This window comes from Chamaea fasciata, unplaced genomic scaffold (assembly GCF_029207755.1).
Source record: "Chamaea fasciata isolate MVZ Bird 193981 ecotype frontalis unplaced genomic scaffold, bChaFas1.0.hap1 SCAF_24, whole genome shotgun sequence".
NCBI lineage: Eukaryota > Metazoa > Chordata > Aves > Passeriformes > Sylviidae > Chamaea > Chamaea fasciata.
The window spans coordinates 5,796,061-5,811,957 of record NW_027094109.1 but is presented as its reverse complement, the minus strand read 5'-3'; the positions used below and the strand labels follow the sequence as shown (position 1 = coordinate 5,811,957).

Sequence of the window (15,897 nt, the reverse complement as noted above, 5' to 3'; positions counted from 1 at the left end):
AACTTTCTTTCCGGAAAGGATCGTTTCTTGGGGGGGTTACGTGTAATCCTGGTTCTGTGCCTGAGGTGCTTTGGTTTTCTGAAATTCTTCTCCCAAAGAATTCTCTGTAAACAGGAGAAGAGTTTTTGGAAACGGCAATAACTTTGTTTTCCGTTCCTTTCCCTAGGAGGGACTCCTTGATGTCCCTCTGCTCTGACCAGTGTGAGTGAAGAGGTTTGTCTTTGAGTCGCCGATCAAACTGGTCTGTGTAAAACAGTATTACAAAAAGACACATCCCAGAACCAGAAAGAGTCATTTTCAACCTCCTAGAACTCGAAGTCTCGAAGTAAAACAGCGCCAGTTACTCCTCTTCCTCTCCCTCTCTGGGCTTTTCCTGAATCTTTAACTCCCATTTGGCAGAGCGAGGGGGAGAAGGGCAGCGTGCTGGGATGGAACATGCTCACACAGCAAACTGCTGCCCCCAGACACCAAACGCTGCCCGGGGATCCCCCAGGGCAGGGCCAGCAGCTCCCAGGTACTCACTCTGTGCTGTGGAGCTCGGGGATGCAGCAGCAGGAGGAGAAGTTGCTATGGAAACACAAGGATGGACAGGGCACAGTCAGGGGGACAGCAGGGACACAGAGGGTGACAGCCAGCCCCGGGGACAGGGAGATCCTGCAGGATTCCTGCCCTGTGCTGCTCCCCAAGCGCTGCCTGCAGGGATGGGGGGTCCTGGCAGCCCCAGGGCCCTCCAGGGCACAGGGACTTCCTTCACCCTCAAGAGTTCTGAAGCTCCAAATCCCCGTTCTCGCCTCCTTCTGCCCATTAATGGGATATTTGGGAGGCCCCCAGGGGCAACCCCTGAGGAGAGCCGAGCCCCTGCTTGTTCCCAGCTCCCAGGAGCACAGAGAGACGAGGAGAACAGGGCTAAGAACCCTAAAAAAGGGCAGCTCCTCGGGAAATAAATGAGTCTGGAGAGAAGCCTGCACTCCCCAGAGCACAGACTGTGCCAGCACTGCCACCAGGACTGCCCGGGCACAGGGACAAGGAATGTCTTTGCTTCCAAAAGGAGGGACACAAGCTGGGAGGGAATTCTCTGTTAGCCCCCACAAAACCTTTGAAACCAAAAAGAATTCCGCGCCTCCAACAGGCAGGGACCTGAAAAGGGTAAATCAGACCTTGGGAAGCTGCAGAGCAGCTCCAGGGAGAGAGATTTTGGAGGGGGAAAAACCCTCCAGGGCGGTTAGAACAGCAGCACACTGTGTGAGGAGACCATGCAGAGCACACAGCAGCAAACGCCCCTGGCATACTCACTGTCTGCTAAACGGGAGCTGGGGGCAGCAGCACTGGCTGGAGAGAGAGAAATCAGGTGAGCAAAGTCCTGCAAAACGCCGCCAGAGGCCAGGAGACGAGGGGATTTGGAACGTGGGGGGTGGTTTCAGTGGGGTTGGTGGGCCTGGGGGTTTGTACATGGAGATATTTTGGCACCAGCCCCACACAGGCCCTCGGGGTTGGACATTTCGGGGTTCCCAGCCCTGCTCCCCTGGCCTTCTTCTTGTAAAGAAAAGGAGATGAAGACAAGCAGCAAACGGTTAAAATGAAAATACAAACCCAGGTCAACTCAGACACTCTGCCAACCTCCAGAATTCTCATCTGTGCCACTGGAATATCCATAATTATCACTAATTACCTCATGGAGAGGCCCTCTAAGATAGACAGAGGCTTCTTTTTCTTACTGAGGGAAATTAAATAAATCAAAGTGACTTCAGGCTTATCCCAGCGGGCATTAAAAATTGTGTCAGGTTGTACATTCAGACAGAAACTTCAAATAATAGGGCAAGGAAAACAAGTGGCTTTGGTTAATCTGAGCTGCAAAGCTCCAGAAACATCTCTGTGACCTTCAAATCACACTTGAGGGGACAAAACTCCTTCCTGCCTGTGACTCTGCCCACAGAGAGGTGACTGGAATTCCAGCAGAGACGGAAAAAAAGGCATTTTTGTGGTGCCATTTCCTCTGGAAAGGAGCAGAGGGGACTGGGGGACACAAAGCCCAGGATGCTCCCAGCTGCAGAGCCAGGCAGAGCAGGACGGATTTGTAAACGAAAAATGAGTTAAAGGAGGAAGAACTGCCACTTACCCTGCAGCTGGGGGGCACAGAGCGACTGACAGCCCACTGCCACAGGAAAATAAATTTAAAATAAGGCCAAAACCTCCGGTCCAGGAGTGCTGGAATGTTCTGCACAGCCACCTCCCTGTGCCCAGGTGATGGCCCTGGGGCTGGGCAGGCAGGGCTGGGGCTGCCACAGAGCTTTTCATGCTCCCTTTCCTTTTCCATGTTCCTTCTCCTTTTCCATGTTCCTTTCCCATGTTCCCTTTCCCCTTTTCCCAACTGGATTTTCCCTGAGGATCCCCAGCCCTGCTCTCTGCTCCTCTCCTCCAGTTCAGAGGGGCCCCAATCCTCAGCCGAGCTCCAGCCCTGACCCCCCTCATGCCATCACTGCTGCTGGAATTAACGGGCTCCAAACCAGCCCGGAGTGCACAAATGCCCTGGAAACGCCTCCCAGGCGGCTCCCAAACCGCTGCAGTCCTGCTGTCCATCCGTCCAGCCCTTCCCCTCCCTGCTCCACCAAATCCAAGCTTTTCTCCGGTGCAACCCCAAAGGGGAGACGGCACAAGCGCGGCTCAAAATTTGGGTGCAAAATGAAAGCATTTTTAAAATCCTCTCCCTTTTTTCACTCCAGGAATCTCAGAGAACGTGACAGCAGCTTCTGCGAGCTTCTCCTTGTAATCCTGGGAATAACAGCAGCTCCCCACAGGGGTGCACTGATAAATGGAATAATGCTCAGTGGGATAAAGAGGGTTTTTAGCTCCATTGATCAGTTTTGATTGGAAAGGCACAAAGCTGTGCAGCCATCTCAGAACTTCACCCACAATTACACCGATCCATCACATTCCCCACTCATTTTGCATGGGGAAGAGGGGAACGTGCCTTTCTTTTTAAATTTAGTAGGAGGTTTATTTATTTAATCACACAATCTACACAAGTGCTGGAAGACTGTCCAGTGGGAAAAATCATCAGTGAGAAGAGAAAAAAAAAATTGATTTTTTTTTTCCTTCAGTTTTGTCCTTTGAAAACTGTGGAGATACTCAAAATTTTGAAGCTTTTGGTTGGCTCTGGTCTAAGCCAGATCTGCAATTTGGCGGAATTGATTCCCCTGAATTATCTCAGTATCATTAAAATTGAACAGTTTTTAATGGATTCATAAATACGAAGCCTTCCACTACTCCACTCTGAGTCAACAAGCTAACCATTATTATTTTTATTTTTATTATTATTATTATTAGATAATCACTACATTAAATACTTTAACTGCATGCTGGAGAGCACAGACTAAGAGTTAACCCTAATTCTGGTCTAAAAAAGAGCAGAGTGGCTACTCCAGAGTCAGTGTTGTTAGGAAATGGACACTACCAGTTACTCCGAACCTAAAGCCCCTGAGAGGGAAAAAGGCACTAAAAATTAAAAGCTGAAAAGTTCTGGGTGTTAGAGGAACACTCTAAAAAAACACAAAGAGAGAGTGAAAAGAAATGCAGAGAGCACTTACGTGGGTGAGGGATGCCTGCAGTGTATCCATGGATGGGACACAGACCAAAAAACGAAATAAAAAGACGGGAGATAGACACACACACACAACAAAAAAATATATATATAAATGAAGAAATAAATGATCAAATAGAAGATGTGAGGAGACAGAGAATACGGAGCCGGAAAATCACCATCCCAGGCGTGCCCTGCCCAGCAGGGATGGGCAGAAGGTGCAAAGTGGAGCCTGGGCACAGCTCAGGGGGCTCCAGACATGCTCAGGTGGGCAGCCCTGGGTCCGGCAGAGGGTCTGGAGAGAGAATTGCAGCAGAGGGCTGGGAACAACATCCAGGGCTGAGTGCAGGAGGAAAAGGAAGGGAAGGAACCAGGGGAGAAGCAGCTCTCCCTGCCTGCTTTGGTCACATCTCCCCTGCCCACTCGGCTCCTTAGTCGCTTTCCTCTTTCTCTCCTTCCCACCTGGAGGAGCTCCCAGGGGTTTCACTCTTCCCTGGAACAGGAGGACAGTGCTGGGCCACAGCAGGACATGGAAATGGCCCAGGCAGAGCCGAGGAATCCATGGAAGCCCCTCTGGGCTGCACAGGCATCTCAAAGCAGGAGAGAGCATTCCACAACCCCAGGCCAGCCCTGTGCCGAACACCTTAAACTGGAGAACAAACCAGCCCTGTGACAGTGACATCACACTCTGTGACCAAAACCCTTTTTCTCACTGAAATTCTCCTTTCCAGTGCCCCTCCTCTTTGCCAACACCAAGGTCAAACCGGAAACAGCAACCGGTGCAAGTCACACAACTCCTCTGCCAAGCCAAGAAGATCCTGAACCATCAACAAAACTCACTCCAACCCCAAAAGCACAGAGGAAACAGAGGGAGCAGCGAGGTCTGTGAGAGAGAGAAGGTGAGATCCATGCACGGCAGAGAGCCCAGGAGGGAGGGGCAGGGGAGGCTGGACTTACGGACTGGCTGTGTCTTGAACTCGGCGGGCAGGCTGAGCTCCCCCACGCCCTTGCCATTGACAGCTGACAGCCTCACTGCATAGGTGGTCTCAGGCTTCAGCCCCGTGATGGTCACCGTCCCCTCCACGTTGGCTGGGGGGGAAAAAAAAGCAAAGGGAAGCTCAGGATTCAAAGAAAGAAACGGACAAACTTTGTTTTCCCCACGCAGGGAGAAAAGGGCCAAATGAACTGACTCTGGCTGGGATCACACCACTCCAGTGGGGAACTAAAATAAGAATTTCAGCTCCACACGGGATTGGCGGTGAAAGATTCAGCTCTGGAGCAGAACTGTCCCTTCCGCAGCCCTCCCCAAATCAAAGTTCTTCTGCTTTATTTGACTCCAGGATGGATTGTATGCAGCGAGCGCCGCTATAGATCACTTCAACAAGACAGGTTTGCTGCTGGAATAGCAGAGTTTATTTTCCAAGGGGGACCAAGGGGTGACAGATGAGGGTTCAAAAGCCTCCTGTGGGAAGCAGCGAGTGAAAACAATTATTCCAAGCACAGGGTTCTTCACCTTGCTCAGACAGAGCTCTCAGCAAAGCCCAACCCTCGTTTCCAGTTGAAAATTCCACTCACAGCAAACGTTGAAAAACTTATCTGGGGCGTCCAGCCTGAACCCCCCACCCTCCCTGGCTGTTCCATACAGGAAAGCTGATTTTATTTTCAGTGCTGGTGGGGAAGGGAGCAGGATTTTTGTCACTCCTACCTTCCTTGGCGTCGTAGAGCCGCGAGTGCCAGTCGCCCTCGCCCAGGGCCCTCCACTCCGCCTTGTACCTGAGGATGGGCACCCCGCCCGTGGCCTCGGGCTCGTCAAACTCCACCTGGGCACTGCTGGAATAGGGCTCCACCCTGCCGATGGAGGGCGAGGAGGGCGTGTCTGGGGACAAGGGACAGCGGCAGTGAGACACAGACACAGCGGCTGGCACAGGAGCCGCGGTGGCAGCTGGACACGTCCAACAGCTTCGTACAGGACGAGGGTAGGGCTGGGGCTTGGAGAGCGTGCAGGCAGCTTTTCAAGATGTTAATTAGTGCACAGATCTTAATTCTGTCTCCTCTCAAAGAGGCTGGAGCGTCCCAGTCCCTTCTCCAAGCAGGGCAGTGCAGCAGAAGTGTCCTGAGTGCCCCTCTGTGCCCAGTGTCCCTGCACAGGGCACTGCAGTGCAGAGCTCAGCCTTTCCCAAACCCGCCCTGTGGCAGCCCTGGAGCCCCTGCAGGGGCCGGCACAGCTCTGGGGCTCAGATCCTGCATCCCAGCTGCTCCCAGAGGGCTTTGGCTGCTTTGGGGTGCACAAAGATCTCAGCTGTGCCAAAGCGCACCGGGAGCACAGGAAGGAACAAGCCCCTGGAGAAACAAGGGAACAGAGATGCTGAGCAGCTCCAGCCCAGCAGGAAATCCGTGAACAGCCTCCAGGAAGGCAGAAGCTGCTCTCCTGCAACACGAACCAGCCAAGCAGGGCCACTGCGTCACCTGCTGTCACCTGCTCACCTGCCTGCACCAGGATGAACTCGGAGGACTCCTGCCCGATGCGGTTCACGGCCGTGCAGTTGTAGTTCCCAAAGTCGTTCTCCGAGTCTGGGGTCACCTGTGGGGGGAAGGAAGGCTCAGGCTGGGACCACAGAGCCCTCTTCACTCTGCCAAGGCACCCTGGATTTAGCCGGGGAGAAGGCCCAATGAACCCCAGGTGTTTGTGCTCCCAGGGCTGTCCATGGGGCGAGAACTGCAGTGGGCAAAAGGCAGAGGCAAGCAGGGGCTGTGTCCTCTGTTCCCTGCTTTTCTTCACCTTCCATTTCCTGATTTCCTTCTACGACCCGATTCCCTCAGAATTTATATGCCAAAAACACCACCCAGACTTCATTTCTACCACGAGGACAAGACTGAATTCCTTCAGCATCACTCCTTTGATGGCACCGAGCCCTCCTGGCTTCTCCTCACCTCCAGGTAACTTGCCGAGGGCGTGTTGTAGATCTTGATGTTGCTGTAGTTGGAGCTGGGCAGGAGCTGCCCGTCCCGGAACCAGGAGATGACAGCACTGGGGTAGGCAAACACCTCACAGGTGATGTTCACTTGGTTTCCTTCCCAGGTGTACACGGCCACAGGGCCCTGCAGCTTGGGGGCATCTGAAAGACACATTTGGGGCGGCAATTGGAGCCAGCCAAGCTCCCAGAGCAGCCTCGCTGTGAGCATCCCTTGGCTGGAGTCCACCTGAACGCAGGAATCTAATATTGGCAATGGGAACTGTCCTCTCCTCCAGGGGGTGGGGAATGGCTTCTGCTGAAGGGCACGAGGAGAAAACCTGCTCAGCAACATCTCACACAGAGACTGCTACCAGCCTGAGCTGCTTCCACAGCCTCACCCTCAGCACGCAGGGAGGGAACGGGGAATAAACCAGCCCCAAACAAACCCTCAGGCCGCTGACACTGCACCTCCAGGTAATAAACCAGCCCCAAACAAACCACTGACACTGCACCTCCAGACAATAAACCAGCCCCAAACAAACCACTGACACTGCACCCCTAAACAAACCACTGACACTGCACCTCCAGACAAACCAGCCCCAAACCAGCCCCCCCAGGGCACTTACACTGCACCTCCAGGTACATGGCCTGCGAGTCCTGGCCGATGGTGTTGCTGGCCGTGCACACGTACTCGCCGGCGTCCGTGTACTGGATGTCCTTGAGCGTCAGCGAGGAGACGCGCGCGTGGCTGCGCACCACGATCCGCCCGTCCAGCGTCTGCACAGAGCACAGCACAGTCAGGGCCCCCTGAGCCCCCTCGGGGCAGCCCCAAGGGGATGGCACCTCTCGGGAGCCGGGGGTTTTGGGCTTCCTGTGCTAACTGGTGTGGGCTCCGTGTTTTCGGAGCTCTTCCCAAGGGGAACTTTTCGGCGGTTTTTCTTTTTCCCGAAACGACCTTGTGTAGACAATGTTCCTTTCCCATGGCAGCAGGTGCTCTTTGCTATTTCTGTTCCTGAGCCAAGGGGAGAGGTGTCAGCCCTATGGACAATAACGTGACTTTTTAGCCCAGCGTGTTATAAAAGGGCTGAATGAATTGTAAATAAACCTTCTGATTTCTGCCACCTCCTGACTGGAGTCAAGCACCTTTATTTCGTGTCCTATTGCAACAACTGGTGCTGACCCCCAGGCAAACACTGCATCGACCTGAGGCCGTGGAACAGGCTCCCAAAATTGAGTGACAGCACTGGGACTGTGGGTGTGGAGTTTAAATGAAAGTGTGTGGTGTCACAGGGTGCAAAACTTAGTATTTAAGGTTTTAATATATAGTAATGCACATGGGGCAAGATTTAGGGTGAGGGCTTGTGTGGGCCCGGTATTTCTGGGTCTGAGAGATTTTTAGCCTGCTGGCAGCTGCTGATGTTTCCCCAAGGAAAAATTTTCTCAAGAAAGTTTCTTCTCCAAACAATCCTGGCAAACAACTCTCCTGTCTCAAAACCATCTTTCTCCAGGTGGTGTTTTGCTGTTTCTCTGGTTTAACCAAGGGGATCAGAGAGGTGTCGTTCCTATTCACCAACTGTGTTTAGTCTGTATGGGAACACAGAGTTGGATCAGGCAAAAAAGGAAGCTCAGAACTTTCACCTGAACGTGGCACCCAAAGAGAGGAAAGTGCAGGGAAAAGGGCAAGAACACCTCCAGAGACAGCCCTGCCTCAAGAAAACTCCAGAACCATTTCCCACACGCAAGGGAGTGTGGGGATGCCACTGACAGAGAGAGAAGGAATGTAAAATCCAAGGGGACTGCCAAGGGGCTGCACCCACCCAGCCACCCCAGCCCGCGTGGTTTTCCTCTCCAGTCTGTCACCAAACCTCCCCTAATCCAGGAAAACACAAAGCCAGGGGCTCCCCTCTCCCTCCTGCTGCTTCTGCCTCAGCCTGGGAGCTCTAAAGCCCCAACTCCCTCCCCTCCCTGCTGATTTTGCAGCACAAACACAGGAGAGGAGATCTGGCAGCCTCCTGGCTGTGCCTGCTGCTGCCTCCTGCCACTCTCCAGGAGCATCTGTTTCCTTGGAAGGTACAGGACAAGTGCTGATAAATGAGTAAAGCCCTGAGGATTTCCAGCAGCCAAGTGCACAGAAACCATCTCAGGTGTCAGATCTCTGGGCCTGGAGCCTCTCTCTGTGCTGAGCTGAAGTCTCAGGCCCTGGGACTGGCAAAGTTTCTACAGGTAAAAATCTTTTGTCCCCTCAGTTAGTTCCAGTATCAGCTCATGGGCACCAGGCCCATTTCAAATGCACAGCAATAGTATCTCTGGATGACACACAAACAGCTAGGTGCGGTTTTCTCCTCTCCTCTTCCCTGCTGCAGTCCCTGGCCAGTGCCCTGAGCTCCAACCCATCCCTGTCCTGCTGGGAACAGTCATTCCACGGTGCTGGGGGCATCCTCTCCTAGAGCCTCACATGGAACTACTGCAGATGGCACAGCCAAAATCTGCTTTTCCCTCCCTGCCCTGCCTGCACTGCTCTGCTCTCCTTTTGCCTGGCTTTCATTTCCCTCCAGCTCACTTCCAGCAGGATCCACGGCTGCCAGGACTGCAGGTCTGGGGGAATGTTCTCAATTCTTGTCCCTGTGACCTCAGCAGGAGAGTGTGAGGGACAAAACATCGGTGTAGGAGCAGCACAGGTGGTTCTAGAAAAGGCAATTTCACACCCAAATGTCTCCCGCCTTTCTCCCCACTTCCTCAAGAGCCAACACAAAGGAGTGCCAGGAAATCATGGTCAGGGATGATTTCGTGGGCAATGCAGCTGGTTCTGAAGATGAAGCTCTGGTTTTTAAAGCAAAAAGGCGTAAGGGAAGAAAAAGAGAGATCAGGAAAAGCATCAAAGGAGAAGAAGAATGCCTCCCCAAGAAAGCACATCACAAGGTTTCTGTCTCCCTGCTGCAGCCCCTCAGGGGCTCTGGGTGTTGGGAGACAGGACAGGCAGGAATTTGGGAGCCAGATGTCGACATCTGGAACCCTTCTCCTCAAATGTCCCCGACTGCAAGGATCCGGGCTAACAAAACGTTCCCTGGTGCTGGGGGAGCAGCTCAGGGCCACGGGCAGTGAGTGAACCACGCTCAGAACAGCGCAGGATGTTCCCTGTATGGCCAATTATTGCCGTTCATCCTCAGCTACTGCAGGGGCTTCCCCCCAAATTCTGGCCATGCCCTGGGGCACAGCTGGGCAAGCTGGGCAAGAGCTCAACAGCCCCGGGCCAAAGGAGGACAGCAGAGACACACAAACCACATTTATCCCCTTCCCTGCACCTTCTGGAGCTCCCAGGCCTTTCCCAAACCAGCATCCAGGCAGAATTCTGCCCAGTGCTGTCTCCTCCTCACCCACATCCCCACAAACCCCCCGAAAATCCCCACCCCAGGCAGGAATCCCACTGGAGGAAGATGAGGGGTCTCTCCTTGCTCCGTGCAGGGTTTGATATTTGTATTTAACTGCAGCCCCAAATATTCCTGAGGCTGCACCCAGAGGGGCGTCCCCAGTTTGGACTGGGACTGAGGGCACCCAGAGATGCTGCCAGGCCTGACTTCACCTCCTCACCCGAAATTCCTTCAGTAAAAGTGAAGTACTCAACGCCAAACGTTCCCTGACCTTCATCCCGCTGCTGGAATCCACTGCTTAAAGCCCCCAGGCGACACCAAAGCAATTTAAAAGCAATTTTAGAGAGATCTCCTGCACCCCACTGGGGTGTTTTAAGGCACAGAGGCAGTAAGAAATTTAGAGACGGCAAACTTAATAGTATTAGTGCTCATATTAATCAGAAGCTGGGCAGGGAGAGCACAGAGGAAACTCTGGGGGCAGGGAGGGGACAGCTGGGACAGGAATTCATGTCACTCCTGGAGAGATGCAACTCCTCAAATTCCAAATTCTTCAATGCAAACTGCTCTGGGTATCTGATGCCTCCAGCTGCCACAACAACCCAACAGATCGTTCTGAAGGAAGAATGGGCAGGAACCCCTCAGCCCCCCCACGGAACACAGCTGGGTGGGGCTCAAGTTCCAGCTTCACTTTGTTCACTCCCTGGGATTTAGGATGGCTTAAAAAAATCGTTTAAAATAAAAATCAGAGCCTCCACAAAGTTGACCCTAAAAATACAAATCCGAGTCACCCAGTTCTGACGGCTCGTTCTGTTCTCCACCTGACCCCTGTTATTTGCTTGGGAACTTTCCTTCTGGTCCGTTCTGAAGCAAGAGTGCTACAAATCAGCTGCATTATTATTGATGTTATTATTATTGTTATTATTATTATTATTATTAAAGCACAGCACTGAATGTGAAATCAAATCAAAACCCCATTTGCACCGACCCCAGCCGCTGCGTTATCCCACCTCCCCCTTCACTGACCCTCGCAGATCAAAGACAAATAAAGATAATTGAGCAATTTGGAGCATTTTTCTGGAGAAATGCCCCCGGTGAAAGGTTTCTCTGCATTGACTTGGAAATGGAACATGATGCAGTTGTGTCCTTTAAAGAGAAGGTCAAACTGAAGGAGTGCCATGAGCAAATAGGTGAGTTGGCTGGAGCAGAGGAGGCTTCCCCGGGGAAAAACGACTTTCCCAAAATACAGGTTGGTGTTAATTCTCCCCTCTCTCAAAGAGAGGATGATTCACACTGGCAGCACGGCAAAAGAATGGTGAAAACAGCGTTTTACATGGGCTTTTAATTTTAATCGCCTTTTCTTGAATTTTGAAGTGACAGGCAGAGTTCCTCACTCCCAACACAGCTACTTTGCTCATCCAAAAAAAAAAAGTGCATCACTACACGCCAGGCAATTTCTACCTCTAGAAGCTGCTTCTTTTACGTGTTGGTATTTAACTGGGTCAGATTAAGGCTGGTTTAGTCGGTTACTGCGCTAGAGATTTGTTAATCCGTGATGCTTAGAAGAGAAACCAAAAACCAACGACCTAAGGAGTTTGCTAAAGGTCTGGTAATCTGATACCTCTTGTTTCTCGGGCCGGGTCCACGAAGCCTGGAGAGAACAGATATAGAACACGACAAGAACAACAGAAAAAAAGCAATAAGAGTTTATCAAAGGTTGCTTTCAGGTACCAGCGCTCGCAGCACGATGAGCTGTGTGCACATGCAGGCTCCGAGGTGCTCATCTCCTGTTTGTGTGTGTGGGGGGATCACAGCTTCCCTTGCCCAGCAATTTGGGTTCGCCATCACCATTTCACAGCCTCTAATTGGTCTTTACATGACGAAACAGAGGCTGATGGCACCTCCAGAGTGATTGATGACATGGCAGTGACTGTTTCCTTGGTCACAGCTCACCTTTCCTACACACCTGGTGCTCGGGAGGTGACTCTGCCCGCTGAATGGCAGAGTGCAGAGCTGGTGCTCTGCCCCTGGTCCGTCGGCCACCCCGCACCGATTAATTAACGCTGATTAATGTGCTCATCATGCATTTGGAGCCCTGGTTCCATGCAGGCTGTGCCGGCAGCCCCCAGCTGTGCTCAGGGGGGGCAGCACCCGGGCCCTGCTGGGCTGGGGACAGCCCCAGAGCAGAGAAACGTGCCCAAACCTCACATTAAAGCCAAGATTTCCCACTCAGAGAAAGGCACCAGCGGCACGGGCCACGTCCCCTGTGCCTCACAAAGAGCCAGGTTGCTGCGTTCCATCTCCCCCCCACCCCTATAATTTGTATTTCAGGTATCTCCTGGTGTCTGTTACTTCAGTTGATCCCCTTCAGCTCGGGAGTCAAAAATCACCTGCAGGGATGAGGGCCAGGATGGCACCGCTGGCACAGTGACACTGTGGGGATGTCACAGCACACACGAGCGACAGGGATGGAGATGGAGGCTCGGGGGGATGAGAACCAAAAACAGAGCCCTGCTGCCAGGGGGCTTCTGTGAGACTGGAAAACCGACAGATGGGACACACAGCCTCCTAGGAACACGCCTCTGCCGAGAGCAAATGGTTTGTTGGTGGCTGGAAGCCTGAGGTGCAGCTCACCAGCCCCTGCAGGGGTGGGGACACTTCCAGGACATTTCTAGGTGGATCCATCCTGCTGTGCACAGGGTGCCTGAAGGCTGAGCAGGCAGCCCAGCAATCCAGAACAATCCTTTTTTATGTCCAAGGAACTCCCTTGTGAGGCCCCTGCCACTCCTGGCTGCTCTCTGCAGTGCCACCACAGGGGGACACTTTCATCCCTTGGGGTCAGCCCAAAGGAAGATGAAGAAGGGAAAATGCCCATTCCCAAACCCTCAGTTTGGAATGGCCCTCAGGAGGATGGGGAAAGAGGCAGAGCCACACTCCCCATCCCAGAGAATTCCTGACTGACCCTTCCCCAGCAAGGCAGGGACAGAGCAGCTCCAGCCAGCAGGGAGGGAGGGGGAATCCAGAGCCCCGTGCAGCCCCGGATTCCCGAATCATTCAAAACTCACCCATTTGCTTTGGCTGCCAACAGCAGCGAGCTGCGGGAGGCTGCTGGGCAGCAACAGCAACCCAGAGACGCAGAGGAAGGATGGCCTGGGCTGTTTGCGGGACAGAACAACGCACTGATGGGGTTCACCTGTCACGGACACCTGTAACTGAGCCAGGCAGCTCCGATCCCGGCAGAAATCTGCATTTTCCTGCTGGAGGAACAGGGAGCCTCGCGGGGCAGCCCTGGGGGAAAGGCCCAGTGGCAGCACGCAGGTTAAACTGCGTTCTTTGGGATGCAGGAGCGAGGGATCAGAGCTGATCCCCTCCTCTGCTCTTTGACTCCCTGGGTGAGAAGATGCTCCCTGGGTCCTCTGCCCTCCAGGGAATGGGGAGAGCAGCTCCCGGAGAGATCCAGCTCTGGATAAAGGACCAAGGGCCTGCAGAGTGTTTCCCTCCCATCCCCACGGGCTGAGCTCCCAGACACTGGGGCACCCTAAAATCTGCCAGGAGACACGGCTGAACTAAAACCTCCTTCTTCTTTGGGGGTTTCAAGGGTAGGTTTTCCAGAATGTTACGGGAGTTAAGGCATCCCTAAAAATCTGCACTGAGGGATGATTACGAGAGCAGACAACACAAAGCAAGAGAGAAGCATCCAAGTACCTGGATAACAGAAATATTCAAGAGTAGGCTTGGTAATTCTTAAAATAGCATTGTTTGTCCTGCATCAAAGACCATCCACTTCCCTGTGCTGTCCCAGAGGAAGAAAGTGGAGAATGAACTGAATAGATGCATTTGTAAGAGAATATTTAATAGAATTAAATATTCTGATAGAATCTGTAGTAGAATATTTATGGAGCTATTCTGACCTCGGGATTTTCTGGGCGACTGAAACGTTCACCTCAACTTAGAGCACAAGAGAGAGAGAATGGGAGAAGTACAAAACAAACCAAAAGGCACGCACACACACAAAATAATCCAGCCTAGAAAGTGCATGGGATGCGACAGAAGAATGTTTGCCCTGAAGGTTTGAAGCAGCACGTGAGCACATGGCAGCACCTCAAACCTTGGCTGTTCCCCCATCTGAGAGTGTCACAGTGTGAACATTTCCCTTGCTATCGATCACCGGCCTGAGAGCGTCGAGCAGAGTCTCAAAAATCAGCAAAAATCAGTTAGCAGTTTTGCCACGGAGCTCCTGATGGCTTCACTGGGCTGTGGGGGGGCTCTGCTACCACCTCACTTAGTTTTCCCTTCCTCCTCCCTGCCCCAGCTCTGCCCACGGCTGTGATCCAAACTCCAGAGCCAGCAGCACTGGAGCCCTTGGCACCTCCCAGGGCTCTCCTAACAGAGACAAACGCAGCAATAAATAACCTCAAATCCTGCCCAAACAGCTCCCCCAGTCAGGCTGCAGCTTCTGCAGGGACTGGGAACCTCTCCCTGAACATTGCAGGGATTCACAGCGGCCCTGGGATCCAAAAGATGCCAAGAAAGAGCTGAAGCTGGAGAACTTCGGCACCCTGATTAATAAAGTTACACATGGACAACGTGGGGAGGGGCTGACGTCATGGGGGCAATTAAAAAAGCTCATTTAGGAGCTGCAGTGCAGGACGGCAGCTGTGGGGACAAGTGACAGTGGACACCTCTGTTGCTCCAGGACTTTGAGAGTGTCACCTGCTGCCTCCACACTGAGCCAGAACCTCTGGCATGGCCAAGGCAGCTGAGCCCTGAAGCGTCCTGTTATTAGGAGATTATTAATTAGCAACAACTCCTCACTCCTGCTTCTGTCCAGGCCTTCTCTGGCTCCAAATTCTGCCTCCTGATCGCTGATGAAACATCCCCAGCACAGCAGCACATCCTAACCTTGCCTCATTAAAGGAGCCGGCCCCAGTAACAACACCAGCGCTCTTCCTCAAGAAGAAGAAAAAAAAAACCAACAAAAACCAAACTGCTAATTATTTTTGCCTTTTAAGAACAAAATGGCACTGATGGGATCAACGGAACAGGTGAGCACAAAAGGCAGCCAGGCTTTTGTGCCTCAGGGATGTGCAGTGTCAGAGGACAGCACGGAGGAGGAGGAGGAGGAGGAGGGATGAACAGGCTCATTTTGGATCCACTGCATCCCGGACAGGGAGGGGGCTCATTCCCACCTCCCACAGGCTTCCTGCAGCTCTGGAGAGGGCTGAGGGTCTCTCCAATTCGGAACTGGAGGAATTACCAAGTGTCCCACCCAGCTGTCCCAAGCCGAGGTGGCTCTGCCCAGGAGGGGGTGGCCCTGCCCCAGGTGTGACCCGTGCAGGGACGGCAGCAGCAGCAGCTCCACGTGCATCCACATGCAATTCCAGGCCAGGGCCAGGAGCTGTGCTGAGCCCAGGACCCCGGGGGCTGGGGAAGGGCTGTACCTTCTCCTCGTTGCTGATGTTCCTGGTGGAGGTTCTCCAGGTGATGGAGGGGATGGGGTCCCCCGAGGCCTCGCAGGTCAGCGTGATCTGATCCTCCAGCTCCATGGCTGTCTTGTTCTCCACGTAGGTGATCTTGGGCTTGGCTGGGCAGGGGAAGGAAAAGGAGCCTGGGCTCGGGTGGGGCTCAGGGTGAAGCTCGTCGCTGTCACCAGCAGCCCTGGGGAGAGCTGGGGCAACTCACTGCCAGCTGGGCAAGGAGCACAGGGACTTCCACCAGGGCACCTCCTGGCAGAAATGAAGACCTGAAAAAGCCCTTCTGCTCATCTCACAGCTGAGAGGACCCATTTCGGAGGGAACAAACGCTCGGCCCCCGCGATTACCAGCTCCCTGTTCCACCTCCCTGCCCCAAATCAGCCCTCTGCTAAGCAGCTTTGTCGGGTGGCTGCACACAAGGCAGGGAGAGAATTCCAGATCCCTGAACGCTTCCAGATTCCTGGGGGAAAGGAGAGCTCCTGATTCACTGCTCCGAGCCTGAGGTCACCCACACCGTGCCGGGGTGG

The 15,897-nt window shown here is 53.3% G+C and overlaps 1 protein-coding gene across 10 annotated transcripts in view; it reads right to left on the bottom strand.

Moving 5' to 3' along the window:
* The window catches only part of NCAM1 (neural cell adhesion molecule 1), an 83,195-nt gene that overhangs the window by 22,893 nt on the left and 44,405 nt on the right, over nt 1-15,897 (bottom strand). For 3 of the 10 annotated variants that reach the window (XM_066203509.1, XM_066203513.1, XM_066203514.1), the window contains exons 8-15: nt 15,338-15,480; nt 11,518-11,547; nt 7,158-7,308; nt 6,509-6,693; nt 6,062-6,158; nt 5,283-5,453; nt 4,535-4,666; nt 3,585-3,599 (exon numbers count right to left, since the gene is read on the bottom strand). In XM_066203509.1, coding sequence (XP_066059606.1) covers nt 3,585-3,599; nt 4,535-4,666; nt 5,283-5,453; nt 6,062-6,158; nt 6,509-6,693; nt 7,158-7,308; nt 11,518-11,547; nt 15,338-15,480 — 924 coding nt within the window. The remainder of the gene's footprint in view (nt 1-3,584; nt 3,600-4,534; nt 4,667-5,282; nt 5,454-6,061; nt 6,159-6,508; nt 6,694-7,157; nt 7,309-11,517; nt 11,548-15,337; nt 15,481-15,897) is intronic. The other 7 variants (XM_066203510.1, XM_066203516.1, XM_066203518.1 and 4 more) reach the window with 3 other exon arrangements.